We start from the raw sequence: 17798 nt of genomic DNA, 5'->3' as shown, positions 1-17798 counted from the left end.
AGAAAAAAGCCAATTATAAGTGGACCTGCACAGTTCTAACCCGTGTTGTCCAAAGGTCAGCTGTACTTCTATCTGTGCAATAGTTTTTATTTATTACTTGAATCTGGAACTTTCTACTCTTCTTCCATTGAAGATATTTCTAATATAATGGAAAGAACACTATATAGTCTGACAAATTCATTTTGAGTCCTCTTTCTGGTATTTATTTCTTTTATGATTTTGGGTAAATCACTAAATTCTGGGCCTTTTTCTTCATCTTTATAAGATACTGTAAAACCTCCTATGCATGTGTTATTATTCAGGCTTATAAAATGTGTAAATACTCAAGCTGTTTGATTTAGAGATAGAAATAATGATATGTTACTTATGAGAAGTAGAGTATCTGAGGATTGGCAAAAATGAATGTTCCTTTTTTTGATACAGATATGCAGATCGTGCGAAGCAAATTAAATGCAATGCAGTTATCAATGAGGACCCCAATGCCAAACTGGTTCGTGAATTAAAGGAGGAGGTGACGCGGCTGAAGGACCTTCTTCGTGCTCAGGGACTGGGGGACATTATTGATAGTAAGTGAATTAAGGAGCAGCGCAAACTCGAACCCTTTCCTCCTCAGGGTTCTTATATTTAAACCTAGATTAAAAGAGCTCAATGAAGTTAGATGGTAGAAAAAGGGTCTTTTTGCTTTTTCTTAAGTTTTAAAAAAATCTAGTGAAAATGATCTCAGAATTTCTTTATGTAGTATGCACCAGGCTATCTAGTTGAAGTCATAAAATTAGTTTTTAAATATAAATATGTCACTGCTTAATTTTTTAAAATATATATATTTAACTTTATCTTACGAGAGAGAGAGAGAGAGAGAGAGAGAGAGAGAGACAGTGTGTGCAAGCATGAGATGGGGGCGGGGGGCGCAGAGAGAGAAAGAGAAAGAATCCCAAGCAGGGGGGGGGGGCGCAGAGAGAGAAAGAGAAAGAATCCCAAGCAGGCTCTATGCTGTCAGCACAAAGCCCTGTGCCAGGCTCCATCTCTATGAACAGTGAGATCATGAGTTGAGCTGAAATCAAAAGTCAGACACTTAACCAACTGAGACACCAGGCGCCTCTCATTGCTTGTATTTTTATTAGGTTTTCATTTTAGATCAGCAGTGAAGTTTACTTGGAATGTTGAGCTATCTTACTGAGAAATTAGTCACTTCATAAAAATGTTACTTGAAATTTCTGTTTTTGTATTACACGCTTCTCTGGATTAATGTATTAGCAATAATATATGTGTAACAAACACGCTATTTCAGTCCCCGTTCAGATAAGATTTACCCTTGAGTGGTATCTTTGCCCTCCTGCAAAATGATTGAGGAACACTCCCCACCTCGCTCCCTATGAACACACAAAGGGGAAAATATTCATTTCCTATCAAGTTTAAGAATGAGACTTCCAGAGAATATTAGTTCATAGTATTATCTTAAAATGAGTCTTTTTTGGGGCACCTGGGTGACTTGGTAAAGTGTCTGCCTCGATTTAGGCTCAGGTAATGATCTCGCCGTCTCTTGAGATCAGGCCGCACGTTGGACTCCACACTGACAGCGTGGACCCTGCTTGGGATCCTCTCCTCTCTCTGCCCCTCCCCACTCGCAAGTGCGCACCTGCTCTCTCTCTTCCCCCAAAATAAACTTTAAAAAAAATATGTTTTTAACCTCAGCCTGCCTGATATCTAATCAGAAGTTGAGTTAACAGGATGATTCAGGTAGAATGTTATATGGGTTTATTTGATAAAGCATATTTTTATTTTTTAAGTAAATAATATTCTAATATTCTATTGTTTGGAATTCTAATAAGATGTTAAAAGGCTCTTTGAGTTTAGTTCTTACTGATTAGCACCTGAATTTAAGTGAATACAGTGTGCAAAATGATCATATATTCCAAATGTTAATTTTCTCACCTTCCCAAATGCCAAATACTGCTCTGTTCCCTCTCTGTGTCACTGCTGAACCTGAACTTTGACCCTTCTTGTATTTTCCCTCCTGCTTACCTTCAGTTGATCCATTGATTGATGATTACTCTGGAAGTGGAGGCAAATGTGTGTATTTCATGTATTGATTATTTCCAGTGCTCTGATTTGCTACTCTGCCTCTGCTGGATCAGCCTTAAAATGAGCTTTGCATGCCAGCAATCCTTACAGGGGAATCCCAGACAGAGCATATTGTAGGTTCAGAAATGATCCTGATCCTGGTTTAACCCTTCTCCATTTAGCAAACACACTGCTGAATTTCAGTTTGTGGATTAAACAGTTGATAAGCTTGAGAATCTCTTCCTACTTCTGCTCTTCAGTTTTTCCACTTCTGTGATTAAACTGAATCCAGAGTCAGAGGACGAGGATAGCTACGACAGACACTCACATATCCTGAGTGTTTATGAAGTGGTGGGCCCCATTCTTGGGACCTTGACGGTATTATCTCATTTAATCCTGTTTCTGATTCTGAAAAAAGTTCTGTTAAGCCCATTTTTACCCATGAGACACTGCTACTGAGATCTCATGGTTTGTGTGTGGTTAGAATGGATAGTGTAACTCAGCCCCACCTTTTAATCATTACTACACCTTTTTGACCTCTTGAGCTCCTTCAGGGTCTGATTATTTGATAGAAAAAATTTTTAAATTAGTTATGTAACTCTGAGCTGTAGTGTACAAATAATTAAAAACAATAACTTGCGGTTGACCAGACTATCCATGACTGAGTAGCTCTGTGAATGTTGGGTTAGCACTCACCTGTGCTTATGCTAAGTTAGTTTCCTCCATGTCTGGGCCTCAGCTTACATGGTGGTTAGGAAAACCACGTTTTGTTTTCCTTTTCTGGAATTACAAATTAAATTTAAAATGTGCACTGGAAATGAGGATATTTTATGAAGGATCACACCTCGCATTGTCCTCTCCAAGTGTATCATGAAGTTGGCGAGGACATGCTTTCTTAACGCTTTTCATGAGGGGATCTTTATCTTAGAGGAAATGAAGAATCTTGACTTCTTGGTTAAGTTTAGATTTTAATTTGCTTGTTCATTTAATGAGGCATGTAATAGGGCTTGACAGGGAGGAAATACACAGGAGAAAGGAAATGTAGCCCTGGCCACTGCGATGAGCCTAGGCCTTGAAGACACAGTAACGCTCCAATACAGAGTGGCTCTTGGACTGGAACAGCTCTGTCTGAGATTTCCAAAGCTGACTGATACTGATATGAGAAAGATGCCGTCTTGTTCCTGCTTTCGTGCCCAGGCAGTGCTGCCGTCAGCTTGTTGCCTCACTCTTGTCTGAGCAGCCGTGGCATCTCCCAGAACGCTCTGCATGACTCAGTTTTAATTTTGTACCCCTGCAGGAAAGCAGCCCTGACTACTTATGAATTTCCATTTCGATCTACTACCCTTAATTCCTTTTAGGGCTTGCATGTGTCCACTGGACCTTCTAAAACTCCATTCATCCTGTTCTTTCCTACCTTGCTGCCATTACCTGATGGCTGATTTTTTGCTCCAGTTCGTATCCCCCTTTTAAAACTTGCTTGCTTTCCTATGATCTCTACTTGCAGATGGTGGTTTTCAAACTGTCTGGAAGCACCCACTGGTTTTAAGGGGTTTCAAGAACTGGCTTTGATTAAATAGAGATGAGTAGACCCAGTGAGAACGAATAATACTGTGTTCTGACTCTTTGCTCTGACTCATGTCACTTATAGAAAACTTAACTTAGTTTTCATATAAATTTTAAGCAATGTTGCCTTTCTCAAATTTAAAAATGAACTAATTTTAGAATAGAAATCCATCAGTACTGATGGTTTTCCTCCGGTGTCTGTGACAAGGATGACAAATGAGGGAAAGTACATAGAGCAAATGTATTTTGTTGTTTGTGGCTCTTTTGATCAAAACTAACTTTAAAAATAAAACTTGGAGTTCTGGTAAAGACTTTTTAGTAAGTGAAAGTATGTCCCTAAAACTTGCATTTCATCCTAGGAACTCCAGGGACTCCTGGGAGTACTGTTAGGCAAAGTAAGAGCCATACTTTGCAGTAATTAGCAAATAATCAGCCTTGATTTTGCTTGATCTCATTGATGAACACAGAGCAAACCAACTTCATTAATTTGCTAATTGTTCTTCCCTGTTTAGGGAGTTGGCCCTGATTTCTTAATCAGAATTTACACAAAATTCTTGTGATTTCTAGTTACCTCTCCTTTTAAAAAGCATATTATAAAGGTCCTTTTTAGCATGTTGAAATGCTGCTGTGCAAAGGATACTCCTGAATGCTCAGAATTTTGTTTTAACTATAGCATCTTCTTGGGATTTTTTTTGCTAAATGCCATAAAATACTGGGCCTGGTTAATATTATTGATAAATTAATGGCTATCTTTTTTCCAACTGCTGAGATTTAAGAGTAGTGTAAATTTAAAATGTTGTATATTCAGAGCCATAAAAGCAATAGGAGAAATGTAGCATATTTTATTTACAGAGAGTGCCTGAGCATTATCCTTTGAGGCGCTGGTTACCCTCTACCAAATACAGCATTAACCCACACTGGAGTTTTTTTAGTTTCAAAATTTAGAAGTGGTTCTTCACCTCAGTGATACCAGTATTAAAGACAGACATGTTTTAGAACTGCCATCTAGAACAATTATAACTTGTTTTTGTATTATGACGTGCCTGTTTTGGCGCTTTAATGCTCTCCTTTCTTACGCTGGTGTTCCTTCCTGTCTTTTTTCTTCCTCTGCTCCTTTCCCTCCTCTCCACTTTTTCTGCCTTCCCTTCTTTTCTGTCTCCCAGATCTGAAAGATTTTCAGAACAATAAGCATAGGTACTTGCTAGCTTCAGAGAATCAACGCCCTGGCAATTTTTCCACAGCATCCATGGGGTCTCTTACTTCATCTCCATCTTCCTGCTCACTCAATAGTCAGGTGGGCTTAACATCTGTGACCAGTATTCAGGAGAGGATCATGTCTACACCTGGAGGCGAAGAAGCCATTGAACGCCTAAAGGTAAGTAATAATTCAGACTGAATGAAAGGTGTTCTATGTAATTCCATAAGGCAGAGTTAGGACTTAAAAACCACTGAAATTTTTGTTTCGGATGTGGAAGAACTTCCTAACTCCTAGAAGTGTCCTGAAAATGGAATTTGCTGCTTTATAAGATAATGAATTGCTTTTCACCAGAATGCTGGAGTCTGACATGGCCAGGCAGAGATTAGAGAAATGCATGGGGAGATCATAGGCTGGCCATGCAAGTAACTGATAAGTAGGTATGTCCTTTAATTCTGACGTAGTTTAGAAGTCACAGGGAAATTGCTTACTTAGAAATTTAGTGGGAAACTAATTTGTTAGAAGCACCTGGTGTCATTTGCAGATAGAATTCTGTATAGAGCCGTGTGTGTGTGTTAGTAAAATACACAAATGAAAGTTTGAACATGTGAGTAGCTGTACCAGGTTTATTCAGAACATGTGAAATAACTTATAGAAGTTCATAGAAAGTCTTGGACCCTGTTCACATAGGCTATGGAAGGGCTGCCACCTTCTGTGCTGGTGCACGTGGGGTCACGGGCCTCACCGTCGTGCTGTGCCCTTGAGTTGTGCGCGTGCTGGTCCACCTGCTGTGGCATCCAGCTTCGCTTCCCCAGGCTGAGGTTGGCTCTGCTGGGTACTTTCTTGTCTCTCTCCATGAATATGAATGTGAACAGTAGCAGTGCCTGCTGACTCCTAGCTCCCGAGTCCTTCCTGCCCTCAGTGACCGCAGTGAGAACAGACGGTGCCATCCATCAAATCACTGCGACACTATCACAGATGCTTTTTCTTTCCTTGCCCGTTACCTCCAAGGTGATCATTTGATCCACACCTTTGGGCCTTTGTATTCCCAAGTGTGGGGGCGGGGGCGGGGGGCGGGGACACGGAGGGCAGAGAAAGTTTTTCAAGAACTGGGAAGTTGCAGTATATTTGCAGCCAACAGGCTCTTTGTTTGCACTCGGTACTTTCCACAACTGCTGCTTGTTCAAGGACTGTTGGGGACAGTAACACACTTGACAAATTAATGATGGTTTGCTGAGCCTTTTTACCACTAAAAGGGGAAGCAGCTTGATAGTTGAAGATGGCAGATGTTTTCATTTTGGTTTTCAGGTGAGGCTGAAAAAGATTTAATTTTTTTAATGTTACTGAGAGAGAGAGAGAGAGGGAGAGGGAGAATTCCAAGTAGGCTTCGTGCTGTCAGCACAGAGCCTAATGCAGGGCTTGGTCTCACAAACTGGGAGATCATGACCTGAGGCGAAATCAAGAGTTGGACTTAATTGACTGAGCCACCCAGGCGCTCCTGGAAAAACATTTTATATGAAGAATGGGCTTCTGCTTCTTAGCCTGCCTTTTCCCGTGGCATTTTACTCACTTCCACGCTTCGGCGCTTCAGAAACAAGAGTATTGATCTTGTCTCTTCCTTCAGAACATGTTAGCAGAAAGTGGATAAGGTCTGAAATACCTAGCAAAGGGAGAAGAATGAGAAATTTTTTCATCAATTGCTGCAGCCTGAAGGGTAATTTCTGCTATTTTAAATTTGCCTTTGAAATTTTAATAAAAACGTAAGTGAACTCTGTGCAGAATGCTTCCTGCATGTGTTTCTTTCATGAATAGGCATCAGTGACAAAGTCTCTGCGCCAGGTTCTTTCTATTCAGGCCGGTGGTGGGGATGCAGGGATTCCGTGGTGGGAGGGGGACGCGTGAGATCGCCCACTTACTATTTAATGTGAAATGTTCTTTGTCTTGGGGGATTTTGAATCTCACTGTATGGCTGTTAACTTGGTGTGCAAATGAGATCATACTTTTCCGTTAACTTGCATCTTGGCATCAAAGAAAAAATTTTCTTAACTGCCAGGTGGGACCAACTGAAAAATATCATTGGCTGTTAGGAGTCAAGACATTAGCCATGCTCTTCAAGGATTAGGTCACCCAGTGTTTTCCAAATAGTTTCTGGGGAATAACACAGCCATTATTCAGGGAGCCCTCCCCCCAATCTTTCTACTTCCCACCAAAACCAAAACAAAACTGTACTTACTTTCATCAGACAAGAAATTTTTGTTTTCATTTCCTTTAAGCCAAAATAAATACAATCTTCCATTTCCCCTAGCTTTAGAAAATTGCTTCTGGATGGGTTTGCATTGGATCTTGAGTGTTTAATGCAGCACGGCTGTCATCCAGGGCCTCAGCACCTTAGCTCTCTGCTCCTGTTTTGTGAATGGTGAGAATTCCGCCCCAGCAGACCTGCATTTGAATGCTTCAGGCAGATAACATCTGTGTGCACAGTGCAAGGCGGTGGTTGTACAACAGAAATGCTCTAGAAGTTCTCATTTTTGGGCCTTTTCATTGTTGAATGTTTAGGAACTGTGTTCTTAAGACATGATACTGCAGAAGAAGAATACTGTAATGGAAAACGGTAATAGAAGAGAGTAGGTTAATTCACATTCCTAACATTTTATTACTCTTTGTTTCACTTTATTTTTTACTTTAAAAGTATGATCAGTTGGTAGGAGACTTTTGTACAATGTGTTGTTACTGCTTTGTGTTTTTGAATACCTTCTTTGTATGGAAGATGCCCATGTTTCCCTGTCATTCTGAAGATCTTGACCCCTCCACAAACCTCTCTGGCAAAAGAGAGTGAAATATAATTGCTTTCTGTTTTTAATCTTAGCTAAAACTGAGCTGGAGTGTATGTGTCCTTGATTTGGAATCTTATTCAGTAAGGTTTTAAATATGTAACTATAGCTACTATGCGGTGGCTCCAGTGTTTATTACCCTGGCATCACAGTCAGTACTAGGAGTGCCATCGCTGAGGCTTGGGTTATAAATATCCACAAATATCCATTACAGAAGCATTCAGCGGCAGATGCTGTGCTCGGCGGCCCGAGGGCCCCGCGCTTTTGGAGCATACTGTGTTCAGTACAGTAAAACCTTGGCTATCTGATGGCTTCAAGGAATGTTCCATGTAGTAAGCGTTTAACCTTTTAAATATCACAATTTAACTGTAATTTATTTTTGTGTGGAAATACTTCTGACTTGTTCTGTGGATTTTTCTGCCACCTTAACTGAATCATGACAAAGAAATTAAATTGTGTTTAGCTGTGTGAACACAGTTATTAACCAGCACAATACAGATAGCTAGACCTACAGGATGTGTGAGGCCAAAGTTCAGTGGTGTCTGAGCCCAATGTTCCTTGGAACTTAAAAAAAAAGGTTACTGATGTCATTGCTCTTTGGAATTTTTTTGTGTTTGGGTACTCCCTGCACGAAGGAAGGACCCTTAAAGATTTGTCTCCACTCCTCATTTCTGAAGCGTGAATTCCAGTTTCAGCATAATCTTGAGCTGGGCTTCTAGAGTTCTGGGCACCAGTGTGCCAGGCCTGCCTGCAGATCAGGTTGACAACTCAGAGACCACAGCTGTTTTCTGTTGGCAGCTCAGTTCGCTGCTCAAGCTTCAAGAGAGAATATCCTTCACTCTTTCTTAATTGATGGTGAGCTGCTTCGTCAGATATTTTCTTTAAAGCCCGTTCATTCTGCATTAATTGAAGGAAGAACATCAAGAGTCAGGAAACCCAGCTCTAGGCTTTAGTGGCTCAAGAAGTAGTGTGGCCTCAGGTTTGTCTGTAGCTTCTCTGGCCCCCCACTTCTTTCTCTCTACAATGGTTCTGGAATAAATGCTTTTTCTAGCACTGAGTTTTGCTCAATATCATTTTCTCTGACCATTCTTCAGAGTTTAAAAAAATAGCTTCCGAGACAACATAAAAATTGCAACTTGAAGCTGTAATGAAAAATAAATGTAGTTTCATACTCAGCTAACTCAGTAGGTCTCTTTTTTACAAAGAGATTATGTCCTGATTTACCTTCCAGGTAGAAAGTAAAATTAGAGTTCACTTTTTTTTTTAATTTATTTTTTTAATGTTTTTTAAATTTATTTTTGATACAGAGAGAGACAGAGCATGAGAGGAGGAGGGGCAGAGAGAGAAGGAGACACAGAATCTGAAGCAGGCTCCAGGCTCTCAGCTAGCTGTGAGCACAGAGCCTGATGCGGGGCTCGAACCCACGAACGTGAGATCTGACCTGAGCCGAAGTCGGAGGCTTAACTGACTGAGCCACCCAGGCACCCCTAAAATTAGAGTTAACATTAGCATTGGCAGCAAAAGACAAGAGAGGGTCCTTAAGACAGTGATTTTTGCTAAATGGGATGAGTTTACATTGGCCCCCAAATGGAATAGCTTTCATATAGCCAGATAAACCTCTTATCAGTGACAATCTGCTCATTAAAAACAACTAATGCAGAGAAAAGATAATTTAAGTATCTCCTGCGTCAGTTTATTCTATATCCAACATGAGTAGTTTGTGGGCCACAGTCTGCATAATAAGCACTAATCTCGTTGCTCCAGTTTGGGCAGTGTGTTGTGCTCGTCCTTTGTGTTCAGAGTGTCCGTTTAGGGACCGTAAAGGTTTCTCCCCAGCCATCCTTAATCAGCCTTACTATTATATAGGATATGGTGCCCGCTTGTCTTGTATTTGCCCTTTCACACTATATGCAAAAGCATTTAATGCTACTCTGTTAGAGTTGTCGTTTGAAGAACTTCTGTGGTACTTAGTGGCCACTTGGTTCCTGGTATGCTTCCTTTCCTGGCCGTCTCACTCCTTGCCAACGTTGTATGGGTGTTTTGGTTGCTGGCCCTCTCGTGTGGCACTTGGGTTCCTCCTTTAACTTGGGAGTGGCAGGTGCACTGCATGTGCAGTCAGTCCTAGGAGGACTGTACAGTCTGCTGGCAGGGCTCATGACGGCCAACGTGGGTGGTTTGTCTCTCTCGTTCCACCCTCCCTGCTCCCTCGGCAGACTTGCCCTAGCAGCCCCCACGTTGTGACGGACTCCCCCTGAACGGTACCTTTTCAGTGGCCTCCTTTGTGTGGACTGTTCCGCTACCCAGACAGTTTCTGACTTCAGCAGTTTTGCTCTTTGTCCCCTGTCGCTAGTTGCTGCTGTCCCTCACTGTCATCGTTACGCTTTCCGGTTTCTCCTTTGCTCTTGTCCCCCTGCTGCCTGCAGTTGTCACTCATGGCTTTTTGTATGTGCTCTCATAACTCATTCCGGAAAACCAAATCACAGACGCGTTTAGGGTTGATTGTATTACATGTTCACTGTTTCTTACTGTGTAGAGAATTGTTTTCAGATCCCAGGGGCTTCTTACAATAGCCTGTTACGTGAATCAGACAGTGAAATGTTTTGTAAACTGTGCAGGGTTCTCATCCCTAGTCACGGCCACTGCCGTCATCAGAGCTGTCATATCATCGTTAGGCTCCTTGTCCTCCTCATTTGACTTTCTAATTTCGTCTCCGTGACTAGATTCTCCTGCTTTCTGTATGTGCTCATCCCCCTTTCCGGTTTCCTCCTCTTCCCTCCCGTTTTCACCGAGTTGATTGCCTCCTTGTCCTTCATTCATCAGTGTGAGCAGCCTGTTCACGCTCACCCACCTCTCCAGCCACCTGTGAATGCTTCACTTTGAGCACTTGGCCTCCTGTTCTGGGCTTGTCTCCTGCCCCACCCGTGCGCGGTCCGCAAGCACGCTGCTCTGGCCACACTATTGTTCCTGGGAAATGCCAGCCATTTCTTCCCTCTTCCTCACGTGTTTGTGTGGTGGCCCCTGCTCCTCATCTGTGCTCACATAGAACCTTGGCAGCGAGCCCTGTCCTGACAACCCCACCCCAGCCTTCTCCCTCATTTACCCTTTTCCGTTTCTTGCTTTTTCTCAACGACGTACCACTCTCTGACATGCATGTATTTGAATTATTGATTAAAATCCATTACTTCAGGCTCTTTACCAGAATGTAAGTCTCATGAAGACAGAGATTTTGTTTCCTGCACCATCTCTAGTTGCCTGAACCAGGGCTTGGCATGTAACGAGGTGATGTATAACTACAGAGTGAGCGAATCATCGGCTATTTCTCTCTCCCTAGTATCCGGTAAATTCCTTGAGATCAGGAAACATGTTTTCATTTTTATATTTCTGGCATTGATAAACACTCAGAGGGAGACTAGGAAACTCACTTCAGTGGCTGCACGCCTGCAGATGAGATTAACACGAAGCCTGTGTGTAGCGGGTATTACAGGCTGTGTTCGGGACACTGTGGTGTCACAGGGAGTAGGAATATCACTCACTTCCCCTTCGGGTTCTTGGCTGGGGCTTCTGCGACGAAAGATTAAAAAGAAAAGAGCACACACATTGGTTTAGTAGGTTTTCTGTGACACGGGAGCCTTTTTAAGAAAATAAAGACCCAAAGAGGTGTTAAGTCTGAGCATTTGGGGCTAGGTTTGATGACGAGGGAAGAGGCATGGGAGGCTGTGCAGGGCCGGGGTGCGTGGGGGGACTTGTTAACGCCTGTTTGTTCACACTCCTCCTGGTGCTCCTCCTCCTTTGGAGGTGAGGATGCACCTTTTCTCCAGGTGCAGGGAGGGTCTTACAACTTGCTCCAGGAGACCAGAGTCCTTCCTGCAGATACCGTTTCTCCAATTACTTCAGGTTAAAATAGTCAGTGTGCCAGGATGCCATATTTTAGGCAAATGTGTTCTGAGCCCCATCAGTGTTATGGTGAAATTACAGTGATGAAACAAAAGCAATAAATATACCTTTGGTGGCTTTATTCTTTAGTAGAAGTGGCTGTCTTGTTTGGATGTGACTATTACTCTTCCTTCTGTAAACACACGCATACACGCCCAACTCAGTCACTATTAGGGCATTTTTGTTAGGACTTAGAATTTATATATCTAGGACTGCTTTAATGTTAGATCTAGTCTCCATGATTTTTATTGTGCAAAATATTAAGGGGAAAAAAATTTCACTGTGTTAGATTCTGCCTCGTACCCACAAAGGGCATCTTGCTGTCCTTCCCAGACCTAGCCTGTTACCCATAAGGCTCTTTGCCTTAACAGTGGACTTCCTTCCTTAGGAATCGGAGAAGATCATCGCTGAGCTGAATGAAACCTGGGAAGAGAAGCTGCGTAAAACAGAGGCCATCAGAATGGAGAGGTCAGGATGTCACTAACCTGCACTAATGTGCCCCACCTGCACGTTCTCAGGGGGAGCTGGGATTCCTTTCACAGAAGGAGAGGGTGAACTGGAAGTAAAAGGGAAGGGCGCCCCCCCCTTATTTGGGTGAATATAACTTTACCTTACATGGGAACAGAATTTATTTTGAATGTGCTGTTTTTCTTAAAAAATAATTTCTCATCAATGACGGGATAGATTTTTCCCATTTGTATTACTAACATGGACAGTAGTTTTTGCTTTGCATGCTTTATTTTCTAGTTCATATGAGACTGATTTAATTGACATTTGGTGTTGGTATTCTGATGTGCTTGTTGTTTTTCTAGAGAGGCCTTGTTGGCTGAGATGGGAGTTGCCATTCGAGAAGACGGAGGAACCCTGGGAGTTTTCTCACCTAAGAAGGTAGGACACAGTGTTGTGAAACTCCACCGAACAGAAGATAAACTTCCTGTTTGTCTTGGTCACTGAGGCACTTCCAGCCTTTCAGGGCTGGCCTCTCCTCCCTTCATTTTGTTTCCGGATTTGGCTTAATTTCAGATATTTCTGATTTCATCTTACAGTACAAGGGCAGCCTACTTCTAAAATGCCTGTCATGTTTGCTGTTTACAAAACAAAACCCAAGACTGTAAATCTAACTTTCAGTCATGATTCAGTATGTTTACTCATGTGCATTGATGCTCTCTCTTCAGTTCCCAGCCTCTCACCTAGCATACTTTGCTTCAGTTTGGCTACTCTTTCTATGTAGATTTTCCCACAGATGCCAGCAGCCCTCATTTATAACTCTGTGGAAGCAGTTTCAGCCACTCAGGTTTGTTTAGAAGGATACGACCCAAGTTTGTTTCTTTAGTTCGTGTTACAGACAACCACTGTACTGAGTAAAGCAGTTCCCGTCCTCACCTGTAGCCTCCTGTGCTCCCTTCTTAGTAAAACTCCCGTAGTTACCGTCCTACTTACGTTATCATAGTTGTAGGTAGTAGTTACCTTGTAGCTAGTTAGAGTAGTGAGGTAGGTTTTGTTTCGGAGTTTTTGTTGTTGTTTTGTTCTTTTACTGAGTTGTTTCCTAGTTATTGTTAGATATTGTGAAACTGTTATCAAATGATTATTTTTGTGTGCTTCTCATTTGACAGTAACAAAACACAAATTGATTTATAAAGTAAATATATTCATGCCAGTAATAAGTGGTCCTTCATTTCAAAGGACCCCAAATTGGCTATTAGAGATTTAAACATGTTCTGCAAGGGTCTGATTGGTGATCTAAGAGGTTGGCATTAGAGCAAGTGGGGAGTTTTCCATTTTTGTTTTTATGTGATATAAAATATTCCTGGTTTTTGCTGGGGTTCTTTTGGTTTGGTTTTTCTGTCAAGGTCACATAACTTTTTTGGAAATTCCATTGCATTATTTTCAAGAAGGAAGATTGCCTTAAAGACATCTTCAATACGTATTGTAGAACTGGAACAGTCATAACAGTATTTTGTCTGTCTGTTTTGGCCCAAGATCCGTGCTTTTCACGTTTAACAGTGTTTGCTTCGGAAGGACATGCTTGACTTAGGATGTGATACTTAGGATTGTAGAGGTATTAGCAGTTCTGCATTTGATAGAATTTGCGCCTTTGTGTATATTTAAAGAGTTTACAGTGTTTTTCAGTGTTAAGAACTACATGGAAGAATTTGGTAACAACTTGTAAAAATATGGCATTTAACACAAGTTATAAGTAACTTGAATAAGTGTTGTAAACAGACCAGAATTCCAACTGAGATCTCTGGTTCCAAAGCCTTTTCTTTAATTTTATGCATTTTGTTTCAGTTTTCTAGACTTCCCCAGGTAAGGAAGGGATACACCACTGGCCACATCCAAATTCAGTTTTAGAACCAGTTTCGGATGTGTTAACTTGATTGTGGTAATTATGGCAAATGTATATGTGTATTAAATTGATACATTGGACACCTTTAAAGAAACATGTACAACCAAAATATATACAATTTTGTCAGTCATTCCTCAGTAAAATTGGGAGAGGGGAGAATACTTTAAAGGGAAGGGGAAACAAAACCTGTTTCTCAGATTCCCTTGTTCTGAGGCCAGTGTCATGACGGGCTCTAAAGAACAGGACCCGCGGGGGACTTTGACCTTCTCACACCGGCTGGGCTCTTCAACTCCAGGGGCAGATGCTAATGTTGAGCTTTTTCTAATTTTGTTTTAATCATCCTTCTCATTCCTTGTGCTTAACTCTCTCGTCTGACTTCCCTTTCATTTTTCCACGTTTGCTGGCACTGTCTTGAGTAGATTTTGACCCCAAGACCATGTGACTTATTTTTGGATTCCAGTGGGGTATTTTCACCAAAGAAGGTTGGTTTTTCAAAGATTTTAGAAATATTAGAGTTAGATGAAGAGGATTTTTACAAGACATGTATATTGTTGAATGCTAATAATTTTAATTTTTTTCTTGAAGATAAAGACTAATGAACTAAAGACAGTAACTGGGACCATGGAAGAAGTGATAAAAATTATAGGGGGAAATGACAGGGGATGTGGGGATGTGTTTATAAAGTAAATGAAAAATTAAGTATTTCTTGAGATTGTAGAAAGGGAAAATAGTTTTCCCTCTACCCTTCTGAGTTCTTAGCTGAGAGCCCTGTAATTAAAGATTAATAAGAGAAAAACAAAAACCCGTTTATTAACCTGTCTGCCTCATGTATGTATGGGAGTTACCCAGGGGAAAGTGGGAGACGCCCCAAGAGGGCTTGGAGTTCAGACTGAAATACCATGTTAGTAGGGAGAGGGGAGCCGGGACGTAGGCCTCTCAGGAGGGAATGAATAATTTTCAGGAAAGATGAAGGGGTCCTTGGGAGAACAGATGGGAAGTGTGATCATTTGTGACAAAGTCTGTCTGGTGTTGACTTCTGGTCTCCTCTCCTGGGACAGGAGTCCATCCTCCCCGATTGATGGACATCCAGAAGGGACATGACAGCTGAGGTCCCTTTAGGAGGACCTGTCTTTCAGGTGGGGGTGGGAGTCGGGCTGCAGGGGGGGTGGTTCAGAGAAAGCCTCTCTGTCTGGTGGCTTTTAGCTCAAAATAATCAGTATGTCAAAGTGGCCTTTTTTGTTCCCCTTCAAGATTTTTGTCCAGAAACTTAAAAAAATTGTGATTAAGCCATCCAGAGAATCAACCTGTCCTTATTTTTCTTTTGTATTCTTCATGCTTTGACCTTATCAAGAATTGGATCTTGTTCTTTATTCCAGAACTCATGTTTTTAAATAGAATGCATTGGTGTAATTTGAGAAGGCCTGAAGAGAGTGTTTTGTGTTTATAATGGAATTGCAACGAGGAATAAAAAAGATCCCTCACCTAGGGACCATCCTCGATAATCCAGCAAGCCATGAGCTTCCTGTGGGTCACTGTTTGAGTCACAGCCCGGGCAGTGGTGCTTACTGCAAACTGATCATCTGTACCCTCTTTCAGACCCCACATCTCGTTAACCTCAATGAAGACCCACTCATGTCCGAGTGCCTGCTTTATTACATCAAAGATGGCATTACAAGGTATATTTGTTTCTTTTGGTTACTTAATGTTTTCTGTTCTCGTCAATGATTAACTATAAGGAAGTTGTGTTTTTTTTTTAATTTGTTGTAATGATTTGCTTTTTCCTGTCTGAAATAGTTACAGACTATCTTGTCTTCCCAAATTATATAAGTACTTTAGTCAGCTGAACCAGTTAACATGTAGTTTTTCCTAAAAAAACCTAAGTAAAAATTTTTTTCTAACTTCTTGTATGAATTCATTAGGGAGATTCGTTCACATGTGTCTTTTTATAATGCTGAGTGAGTTACATTGATGTATCCTTATAACTGATGTTTCTTATCATGTAGGGAGGTTGATCATATGTGAAAACAAAATTTGCAGTTGAAAGACTGCGATAAAAAGAAGCGATACGTTTTTCATACATACCAAGGAATATTCTTTGGGAGAAAGAGGTTCATTGTTTTCAGTGCTTTCTGTGTCTGAATTTCCCTGGGAAACACTTTCCCTTGTGTTCAGGGTTGGCCAAGCAGATGCTGAGCGGCGCCAGGATATCGTGCTGAGTGGGGCTCACATTAAAGAAGAGCATTGTATCTTCCGGAGCGAGAGAAACAACAATGGGGATGGTGAGAGTTCCTGGCTTCGCTTTTCCAACAACCTTTTCCTTCTGTATTAATAGAAATCCCCACGGCGTGGTATTCCCTGTCTCTTTGAGTCATATTTTCTCGTATAATCTAATATTTGGAAAATGGAGAAACCTGGTCTGCTTACAAATGCCAGGACGGACATAGCTATTTTACATGAAAATAGGCTGGACAAAAGGAGCCCTTATGGGACTGCCAAGAACTGAGCAGGACAGAGGCAATTAGGCTTGGTCTTGAATGTTAATTAATTAATAGACAAGTAAGAAAGGAACAAATATCCTGGGTAGTGGGAGATTTGAAGGGCCTCTGATTTTAACCCAGTAGAACTTATTTTGTCTAAAAGGGAAGAAAAAGTCAGTCTTGATTTTTGCCCAGGTTTTTAACAAAACAATAATCTAATGGTATTTTTGTGCTATGTGATTGATTCCTTTAATCAAACTATAAGCTTTTGATCTTCAGTTTCTGGACAGTACTTATATCTTAAGATTTCTGATGATGCCCAGTTTTATGGACTGAACTATCAGATATCACCAAGACAGACATTGCCTGTCTTTCTTCTGAGGTTTGTCAAACTCATTTAAATGTTTCTCTTAGCCCTAACCCCTGGTTTGGACCCCCTAACGTGAACTACTGTGTAGATTCTCAGCCACGTGGTGGGTTGCAGGAATCTACTCTAGTTCCCCTGAATCCTCACAGTCCTCTGCTTTCCCTTGTCCTAGTCCAGTGGTTTATGGTGCTCATACTCGTTTGTGTTCTTCCTAGTTATTGTGACCCTGGAGCCCTGTGAACGCTCAGAAACCTATGTAAATGGCAAGAGGGTGGCCCAGCCTGTTCAGCTGCGCTCAGGTAAGACTGGGGAAGGTTTGAAGTCTTCAGTAAACAACACGTGGCTTTTTGTTTGAAGAAGTAATAGTCAGCATTAGGATTTCTGTTCTTGTAAAACTTCAAAAGCTTTCTTTTTGCATTAGGGAAAGGGAGGGAGAGTGAGGTCACTAACCTAGGTGTGTACCCATTTAGGAAATGGCTTCTTGACTCTATTTCTGTTTTGTGCTAGGAAACCGTATCATCATGGGTAAAAACCATGTGTTTCGTTTCAACCACCCGGAGCAAGCCCGGGCAGAGCGGGAGAAGACTCCTTCTGCGGAGACGCCCTCCGAGCCTGTGGACTGGACATTTGCCCAGAGAGAGCTTCTGGAAAAGCAAGGGATTGATATGAAGCAGGAGATGGAAAAAAGGTAATGCACAAATGTGACGTGGCCCACGTGACCATCGCTTCTTTTAAACCTACAGTATATAGCACTCATGAAACAACCCAGTGGTTTCACAGTTTGTTTTTTTCCTCTCTTGTTTTTCTTTACGCTACAGGCTGCAGGAGATGGAGGTCCTGTACAGAAAGGAGAAAGAGGAAGCAGATCTTCTTCTGGAGCAGCAGAGACTGGTAGGAGGCTGTCCTGAGCCCTCTGTTAGGAGAAGGAGAAGGGCGGCTTGCTCTTGTCCGTCCCAGTCCACAGATGAGCACTCGCCCAAATGGCTTGCCCAGCTCTCACTGACACCATGTGCTGTTCTCTCAT

General features: G+C 41.7%; 1 protein-coding gene across 2 annotated transcripts in view; it reads left to right on the top strand.

The window, feature by feature from the left end:
- KIF1B (kinesin family member 1B) overlaps positions 1 to 17798 on the top strand; it is a 125823-nt gene that overhangs the window by 45833 nt on the left and 62192 nt on the right. The window contains exons 13-22 of one of the 2 annotated variants that reach the window (XM_029946162.1): positions 424 to 566; positions 2029 to 2070; positions 4788 to 4999; positions 11972 to 12051; positions 12396 to 12471; positions 15527 to 15606; positions 16103 to 16209; positions 16990 to 17073; positions 17282 to 17462; positions 17593 to 17665. In XM_029946162.1, coding sequence (XP_029802022.1) covers positions 424 to 566; positions 2029 to 2070; positions 4788 to 4999; positions 11972 to 12051; positions 12396 to 12471; positions 15527 to 15606; positions 16103 to 16209; positions 16990 to 17073; positions 17282 to 17462; positions 17593 to 17665 — 1078 coding nt within the window. The remainder of the gene's footprint in view (positions 1 to 423; positions 567 to 2028; positions 2071 to 4787; positions 5000 to 11971; positions 12052 to 12395; positions 12472 to 15526; positions 15607 to 16102; positions 16210 to 16989; positions 17074 to 17281; positions 17463 to 17592; positions 17666 to 17798) is intronic. The other variant, XM_029946163.1, reaches the window with a different exon arrangement.

Source organism: Suricata suricatta, chromosome 8 (genome assembly GCF_006229205.1).
Source record: "Suricata suricatta isolate VVHF042 chromosome 8, meerkat_22Aug2017_6uvM2_HiC, whole genome shotgun sequence".
Classification (NCBI taxonomy): domain Eukaryota; kingdom Metazoa; phylum Chordata; class Mammalia; order Carnivora; family Herpestidae; genus Suricata; species Suricata suricatta.
Note: the sequence above shows the minus strand (reverse complement) of the source record. Positions and strands in the feature narration are given on the sequence as shown.